The following is a 9,439-nucleotide window of genomic DNA, read 5'->3' as shown; positions in this document are numbered from 1 at the left end:
CCTGGGGCCCTGCAGCAGGCGGCGTGGAGACCTGGGGCCCTGCAGCAGGCGGCGTGGAGGCCTGGGGCCCTGCAGCAGGCGGCGTGGAGGCCTGGGGCCCTGCAGCAGGCGGCGTGGAGGCCTGGGGCCATGCAGCAGGCGGCGTGGAGGCCTGGGGTCCCGCAGCAGGTGGTGTGGAGGCCTGGGGCCCTGCAGCAGGAGATGGGGTCAGAGCTGCAGCAGGTGATGGGCTCAGAGCTGCAGCAGGCGATGGGCTCAGAGCTGCAGCAGGCGATATGCTCATAGCTGCAGCAGGCGATGGGCTATGAAAAGTCACTGGGGTGGGTAGGCAAAACCTGGCACAGAGCATAGTTTTAACAAACTGTAACTGAGTGTCCAGACGTGTTAGGGAGCTCTCGACCCCTGAGAGCCACTCCTGGTCTGGCTTTGAATCCATATTGGTGAGATTATTCTGTCACGAACCAAGGTTTTGGATTCAATATAAGCCAGACACAGGAGTGCAAAAATTAACAGTTTTTATTAATAAGACTGCTGGTAGCTGCAGAGGGAGGCCTTTAATGCTATGGACAGTGGGGCAATGAAAGGTTGTGGTCCAAAGGGCAATCCAAAAGGGTGATCCGTGAGTCGAGGTCATAGACTGAAAAGGAGGTTGTTACCGTGGTCAGAGAGGCAGAACAGAACCAGATGAGGAGCAGGCAAAAAACAGGTAATAAAGAAGGCAGGCGTGAGGTCAATAATCCAGAGAACAAGGCTTGAGGTCTAGGCATGAAACTATGAGGGCTTGAAAATCAGGGACCATGGAAGGTGTAGAGCATCAACACTGATTACTGTGATCAGGGAAAATCAGGCAGGCAGGCTTTGCAGGGGTGATTGACAGGCAGCTAGAAATGACAGAGGGAGAGTGGCCAGAGTGACAGGAGCTGAATGAATGAGAGGGTAACTCAAAACTGAAGCAGGAAAAAATGTGAATGATCTTAAAACAGGGGCTGTGATAAGCTGAGGGGGTGTGGTGAAGTGAGCAGGCAGAGGTGCAGGTTGACAGGAGATGAGAATAAACATGAACAGAAACTATGACCAGAATGGCAGAAAACATAGCATGTCATGAAGGGGCAGGGAAGAGAGCAGATGGGGGCCAGCAGGGGCCGCTGATCATGACAGTGATAAATGCATGGACCAGTTTTTCTGCATCATTTTTAGACAAGATGTTACTTTAGTGATATAACACCAAGGTTTTTTTTTTTTTTACATTAGATCTGGAGGCCAAATTGATGCCATCTAGAGGAAATGAAAGACTTCAAATTTTATTCCTAAGATGTTCCGGTCCAAAACTCAAAACCTCTGTCTTGTATGAGTTTAAAAGCAGAAAATTAAGGGTCATCCAAATTATCCTGATGCATGCTCAGTAATCCAGGTAGAAAAATCTAAAAAAGTTTAATCTGGTCCTTTGGACATTCAGACAGAAAGAGAAATCCCACACAAGACAGGCTCTAGAGCAATGTGGATATCCTAACTGGGCCTTCCTGAAAGCAGAGAAGAAACCCAAACAGGACTCCAGTCAGCCATAAGGTGAAAAGGAGGAACACAGACCCAGACCAGTGGTCATTCTGTATGTTGAGGGAGTATCAGAGAAACTGAGACATTTATTTTCTAAAAACAACATCCCAGTGGCTTTTAAACCCCAAAATACATTACGGCAAAGACTGGTTCATCCCAAAGATCCAATCCCCCGCACAAACAGAGTAATGTTGTGTATGCTGTTCAGTGTCAGGAGGGTGATCAGTCTTACATGGGGGAAACTAAACAGCCACTGGCCAAAAGGATGGACCAGCACAGAAGAGCAACATCATCAGGCCAGGACTCTGCGGTCTACACTCATCTCCAGGCCAGCGGTCACTTTTTCAAGGATGAAGATGTTCACATCCTGGACAGAGAGGAACGATGATTTGAGAGAGGAGTAAAGGAGGCCATCTTTGTGAAAAGAAATCGTCCATCATTAAACGGGGTGGAGGCCTCCGGATTCAACTGTCCCCCTCTTTCAATGCTGTTATTGCTAGTATCACTCAGCCCCCTGTGAATAGTACACAGCCATCAGTGTGCTAATGATCCATTGTTAGGCTGATGGTCCTTCTTGATCATGTGAGCAGCTGGTTTTGGTTGTCAGCAGCAAACTGGTTGATCCACTACAAGAAGGTGCTATTTAAGAGACTGAGCTGAATACAGCACCTCAGACTGAAGGTCTTTCAGATGAAAGACGAAACGTTTCTACAATTTTTTTTTTTTTTTGAATGTCCAGAGGACCAGATTGAACTTTTTTTTAGAGTCATCCAAATTGTTATGTCTTTAAGACATGTTTGTAGTCTAAGTAACTCATTGGATTCATTGGGTTTGATGAACAAATGTTACTGTGTATCATCAGCATAACAATAAAAATGTATCCCATGCTGTTTAATAATTTTACCTAATAGAAGCATATATAAAGTAAAGAGTATTGGTCCAAGCACTGAGCCCTGAGGAACTCCATGACTACCTTTGGTGTATGAAGAAGATTCCTACATTTTCAAACTGGAATATATCAGATAGATATGATTTTAACAATTTTAGGCTGTTCCTGTAATCCCAATATCATATTCAAACCTCTGTAGTAAAATATTGTGATCAACTGTATCAAATGCAGCACTGAGGTCTAACAGGACCAGTATAGATACATGTTCATTGTCAGAGGCCATGAGAATATTATTAGTAACTTTCACCAGTGCTGTTACTGTGCTATGATGAGCTCTAAACCCCGACTGAAACTCCTCAAACGGATTATTTATGTTCAGATGTTCACACAAGTGATTTGCAACTATTTCATCAAGAATTATTTAGATGAATGTTAAATTAGATATAGGTCTTTAATTGGCCAGAATTCCTGAATCAAGATTAGGTTTCTTACGGAAAAGTTTCATTACAGCAACCTTAAAGCGCTGTGGTACGTAACCATTCATTAGAGACAAATTAAGCAGATCCAAAATGTGGACATCAATTAGTAGATATATGTATTTAAACAGTCTGGCTGGGATTGGATCTAGTAGACATGCAGATGGTTTGGATTAAGCTATTATTTTTGACAATCAGAGAGCTCAACAGGACAAAAAGGGTCTAAACACAAACCAGGTTCTAGTGACATTTCTAAAGCTGCCTCATCTGACAGAGAATAGGAGGCAACAGAAAGATGGTTTGAATTTTCTCTGAAATAATTTTATTTATAAAGAATCTCATGCAGTCATCAATACTTATGGTTGTGAGGATTCATGGCTCAACAGAGATAGGACTTTCCATTAGTCTAGCTACTCAACAGAAACCTGGGATAATTTTTATTATCTATTAAAGATTAATAATATACAACTCTAGCTTTAAGGTGGGCTTTCTTACAGGTTAGCAGACTCTCTCTCTCCAAGTTAAATAAAATTCTTCCATGTTAGTGGAGCGCCATTTTCTTTCCAGCTTCCTAGATGCCTGCTTTAAAGTACGTAACTCAGAATTGAACCAAGGAGCCTGTTTCCTCTGATTGATCACTGTCTTTGTCAGCAAAGCAATTTTCTCAAGTGAAGTTTGCATCAGAAGTTGTAAAATTATAAACAAGATCATCTAAGTCACTGCTCTCTATTGCATTACTCTGAAAGACAGAGTAAAACATCAATGGATGCGATTATTTAAATTTGGTTACAACGTTCTCTGATAAACACCTACTATAACGAAATTTACTTTCAGTGGCTGTGTAGTCAGGTAATGCAAACAAGAAGGTTAAAAAAAATGGTCCAACAGAACATGTGCCAGATATTCAAATTTGTTCAAAGTATTTAATCTAAATTTACAAATCAAAAGTCTACTTTTTTATCACAAGTATAAGTGATCAAGGATATGTAAAGATTTTAATAAGTCATAATCTGCCTCCTTTTCTTATATCCCAAACATTAAACAGTGTCACTCTGTTCAGCACTCTGGTGAAATGGTCACAATTGAAATATGAAATTATTTAAGTGTGATATGTTTTTCCTTGCCTGTCAGAGTATGAAGTTGTGTCCACAACCACCGGACCACATGGAAAAGAAGTGTCCATACTGACAACCAACCAGACACACACAGCTGTGGAGAATCTCACACCAGAGAGCAAGTATGAAACAATGACTACATTATGTGATATCATCCATTTTCCATTCAGTTTCAGAACAACTGGCAGGTTTAGATTACAATACTAGTAATGCTGGAGAGAATAAAACAGTTTAAGGCCAGACCAGTGGCTAAGCACATTGAGGTTCAGTGTTGAGCTTTTTAGGAGAGAGGTATAAAAAGCTCAGCAGAGTTGTTGGTCTGCTGCTTATAAAGTTCTTTTGGATTTCTGTGTTCTGGAAGCACATGCAGTGAGTCACAAAAGTCACTTCTGATTTTGTGCCAAAAAGACAAAAAATAAAAACAACGTCATACAAAAGTTGAGGAAATGTGGGTGGAGAAGAAGTAGGTCCCTCAGTTTTTAATTAAATGTCAGCATCTCAGAGATTTACCAGGACCATCCCCTGGGCTGCTTTGTGTGCTGGACAGGCTAATACATCTGAATTCAGCACGTGGAATATCCATCAACTGTGTGTGGACTTTGGCTTATGACCTTTTCATTTTTTTTTTTCTGGAATAAACACCAACTCTGTCAGGACCAGTGGTCCTGAAAGAAACCAAAGTCTAGCCCTAATATTGTACATTACGTGTGGTTTGGCGGCTAAGATGTGAAATAAGTTGGGGTAAGGTTAGGGTTAGGGTCTGTGTTAGGCTGAAAGATTGAATAGAAGTCAGTACAATATCCTTATAAAGATATAAAGTTATGATTATGCGTTTGTCTTTTTCTGCTTCAAACAAATATTTCCATTTGGTAGCAACACAATACAGCTTGGTACAGTACCAGGTTGTATGATGTATTGCTAGATACAGTATGTACCATATAAATACCAGGTCTGCCATTTACTGGGTTGTATGATGTATTGCTAGGTGCATTATGTACCATATACATGTAAGTACCAGGTCTGCCATATACCCGGTTGCATTATGTATTGCTAGGTACAATATGTACCATAAAAGTATCAAGTCTTCCATGCACCGGGCTGTATTACATGTTGCTACTTTTAATTCTTGTCACATTTGTTTCATATTTTCAGCTATGAATTCAAAGTGACGCCAAAGAATGAACTGGGAACCGGACCCACCAGTGAGCCAGTTACTTTTAGCACAGAATCAGGCAAGTTCTCACAAGCATCTGACGAGTGCTGGATGTGCTTTCATTTAACAAATAAACCAGTTAGTTGCAAATTAAAGTTATTGTTTTAACAGTCAATTCAATGTCTTTGATTCTTGAAAGGTTGGCTAGTAGTGTATTCATTTAACGTGGTCCTATGGTCTGACGTAAAACACTTTATCAGCTCATCTGAGGATGTCTAACACATCTACCTGCTGATCAAAGCTTTTAGGTAGCAGATTAAATTATATTTTATCTCAAAACTCTACTGCTGAGTGTGCTGTTTATTTGACATTCTACCCCCGTGCAATAAAAGTCCTGCATTTTGCCGTTAAACACTAAATACAATGCCAAATAGGCTCTGCAGCATTTTGAATTTGATGGTGTCATTCATTCTTGTTCTTTCCCTCTCGATTGCAGCGGATCCCCGTGTGAGCGAGCAAGCCTCAGGTAAATCTTTTGTTCCCGTCATCATAGCATTCCCCGTCATTCCCTACAGCACATTAAACACTTTGTTTGCTCACAGGCAAGAATGCCATCTGGACTCAGTTCCCGTTTAAAGCCGACGCCTACTCTGAATGCGATGGAAAGCAGTACATCAAGAGGACTTGGTACAGGAAGTTTGTGGGCATCCAGCTCTGCAACTCCTTGAGATACAAGATCTACCTGAGTGACTCGCTCAATGGTATTTGCACACAGAAATGACCAAACAAAACTGCGAGAATAAGCTAAATTAGATTTTTATTTTCTTGACACTGACAAAAAATATATACCCTATTTTCTGCCGTAAACGTTGCACCACTATATAAGTCGCATCAGTCCAATTATGTCCAATAAAGTGTAAAAATCCCTAAATATGTTGCTTCGCCGTATAAGTCGCAGGGCATGCAAATTAGGCAAAAAACTGTGACTTATAGGCCAGAAAATGTTTTTTTTTTTTTATCACAAAACAAACGATGTAGCGTAAATTCATGGAAAACCCCATAAGTTTACAAGAAAATCTAACAATCGTAACAGTCTGACTAGTGTCATATTCAACTTTAAGGATAAGCAAATACCGTACTGCAGTAAGGTATTTAGTATCTTCCAGGGAATGTCCTGATGCATGCTCAATAATCCAGGCAGAAAAATCTCAAGCCCTCTCTGGACAAATTCTTGTTTGTTGAAACGTTTTGTCTTTTATCCAAAAAACTTCTTAAGTCTGAGATCTTGTAACAAGCCCAGTCTTATAAACAGCACCTTCTCTTGCAGGGAAGTTTTACAACATTGGAGATCAGACGGGGTACGGTGAAGACCACTGTCAGTTTGTGGACTCCTTCCTGGATGGTCTAACTGGAACAAGGATGTTGGCTGAACAGCTGCAGATCAGACAAGGTATTTGATGTGCAGCTGTCGGCCATTTAACCTATTTTGTTGTGAGAACTCATTCCTTTTGTGTCTGTGTGTCAGGGTTCTTCAGAGCATTGAGACATGAACCTGTAAACTTTGGCGATATTGGTGGAAAGTCTCATGTGACTTACGTGGGCTGGTATGAGTGTGGTACTCCCATACCTGGTAAGTGGTAAGTCCCTGAGGAAGACTTTATGGTGAGGAAGAAGAGGAAATGTCCTAATAAAGCCTAAAAGGACTTAAGGTAATCTTTTCAGTGGATGGCTTTGTCTAATTCCCCAGCCTCTTCAGATGTGAACCCTGGATGGACTGTTGGTTAGCACAGAATCCTTGATAACGTTTGCAACAATGAACTTATTTTGTATTTATCACAAAGTCACAACAGACAAAGGAGGACCTGCTCTGAGTAAACCAAGACAATGAACTAACAATAATACTAGAAATACTGATGGGAAGCTGGCTCCCAATCTGTAATAACTTGTATGATAATATTTATCAAGGAATTGTTATGAATAATGTGTGTAGTCGGACATTTTGACTCAAAAATGTTCCCAGCGTTTGTTTGTCAGTGAACACACACTTTGGTGAAGTTCATACACAAAGAACTGGTCTGCAGGATTTTATTAGCAGTTGCAGTTTTCACAGTATGAAAACTTGTGTTTATATATGTATATGGTGTAAAAAGGGTATATTTTCCAGGGATATAGTTTACCACAGGGAGAGCAAAAACTTTTTTTTTTTTTTTGGATTTATTGCAACAAGGGTTAAATAAAAAAAACAATTTTTATAGATTTCATAAAACCCATACAGAAAAAAAACAAAGTATTTAAAGTTTTAAATGTGAAACCGTCACACACAGAATAAGTTGTTTTATGTGTAAATAAAAACTTTAAGTCACTGAGAGTTTCTCTTTAATGACTGCACTTGCCTAATGTACCTTGTACGATTTCAGCAATAAAGTTTTTTATATTAACACGTTGAGATTTTTTTTTTTTTTTGGTAATGGAAAGGTGGGACAATTTAAGGCTTTTTATTTTCCTTGGATACATACTAGAATAAATACTAGTCCTTAATAAAAATGACAAGTCACCATGACCCCAGTATTCATAACGGAAATTATACTGCCATGTGTTTATTAAAATATACTTCTAATACCATTAACCAAACATCAAAATTTACATGAAGAAACACAAAATTAAAATTAAGTGCTTTCATTTCTTTTCAAGAAGAGGCCATAAGTTGTTGAAATTCCAATAATTTCGACCAGCATGGTTGTGCATGTAAGCCTCAGTTGGAGTGAACGCTTCATGGAGCTTCTGGACATCACTACTTTTAAAGTAAAAACACCTGGATAGTATATATATATATATATATATATATATGGATATTCTGCCACTTAAACCAGTGACATAATTGTAAACATCCATCTTTCATGTGTGCAACAAAAGATGAGTATTTTTACAGGGTTTTGTTTGAATACCTCTGTCCAATAACCTGGAGGACATTTGTTGATTTCCAGAGACAGGAAGCTGTGTAACCCAATAGCTTTGCAAATAATGGTTTAAAAAAATTAAAAGTCTCAACTGTAAACATATTACAAGTTTTATCAACATAAAATTTATATATATATCTTTGTATATTTACAGTTCTTAAATTGGTAAATCAGATTAAAATCCACTCGTCCTAGAAAGCTGCATTTCTACGTTTTTATCCTCCACATATGCAGCATGAACAAATGTTTGGTTTTCCAGAAAAATGCTACACGTCATATTTGCAACAAGCTAACATTGTCTACACTAACTAGTGTTACCTACTCAATTAAAATAATATTTAAGGTATCAATAAAGACGTTAGCAACAGTTTCCATGCAATAGGTGGGCAAACCCTGAAGAATCAATTTCTTTTTCAGCATGAAGTTGCACATGAATCCATCTCTCAGCAACTAATAATAAAAAAGATTTCACAGCAGAGAAACATCTACTTAGCACTATTTTACTTGTACACACTTCCCTAAATGATCATTAACGACCATGTGTGCTTAATTTGACATTGTGCACTAACCACATACTCCCTCGCAACAAGTCTCTGCCAACCATAAACCAGACAGAAAAATAAACCAGAAACACCAGCATTACCACAGTTTTCCAAATCTGGGTGGAGAGAAGAGAAGACAAGCCAAACTCAATAGACATGAACTCACAAACCACAAGAAGAAGAAGAAGAAGAAGAAAAACACACTACAAGAATAAGTAAAAAGGGCAACATTAATAAAAAAATAAAGACTTCAATTGGGTTTCAATCATTTATTAGGTTCAAGAAAAAAATGTTAACATTTACACATAAACAACTAATATCACGTGAGGGTGGAATCTCTGTTGATATATTAGTAAAAACCAGTGATGAGATAAAGCTGTACTGGAGATCTAGAAGAAACAAAACCCAACACGACCCTGGGATGTACGTCTCCCAGGAGTCTTCACTTCGCTAGTGTTCCCAAAATAGGACAGTTTCTATTAACACGTCTTTAATATCAACAAATCGATAATGAAACACAGAAAAAAAATGAAGGGGGGTGGGAAACAACTTCATTGTGATAGTTTTATGAATGCAGTTAAACTCGTCAGGTTTGAGATGTTTGCTGTAAAATGGTTGATCTTACTTGCAAAAGAACACCTTTACAATGAAAAGGGGCAGTTTGTGCAACAGCCTGTTTTGGTCTCCCAGGTGTGTGAGAACAGACTGGTTACATCATTACTCTGACAGACACAGGAGGGCAGAGCAACTGGG

General features: G+C 39.3%; 1 protein-coding gene across 1 annotated transcript in view; it reads left to right on the top strand.

Annotated features, from left to right (window-relative positions):
- Positions 1-6,841, top strand: part of LOC119419265 (target of Nesh-SH3) — a 43,652-nt gene extending 36,811 nt beyond the window's left edge. The window contains 6 exon segments of the mRNA XM_037686573.1: positions 4,051-4,156; positions 5,187-5,266; positions 5,684-5,713; positions 5,790-5,948; positions 6,515-6,637; positions 6,713-6,841. Of these exon segments, the coding sequence (XP_037542501.1) occupies positions 4,051-4,156; positions 5,187-5,266; positions 5,684-5,713; positions 5,790-5,948; positions 6,515-6,637; positions 6,713-6,828 (614 nt within the window). The 3' untranslated portion in view covers positions 6,829-6,841.
- Positions 6,842-9,439: the final 2,598 nt, after the last annotated feature.

This window comes from Nematolebias whitei, chromosome 13 (genome assembly GCF_014905685.2).
Source record: "Nematolebias whitei isolate Nwh7 chromosome 13, NemWhi1, whole genome shotgun sequence".
Lineage (NCBI taxonomy): Eukaryota > Metazoa > Chordata > Actinopteri > Cyprinodontiformes > Rivulidae > Nematolebias > Nematolebias whitei.
This window is presented reverse-complemented; position numbering and strand designations above follow the sequence as displayed.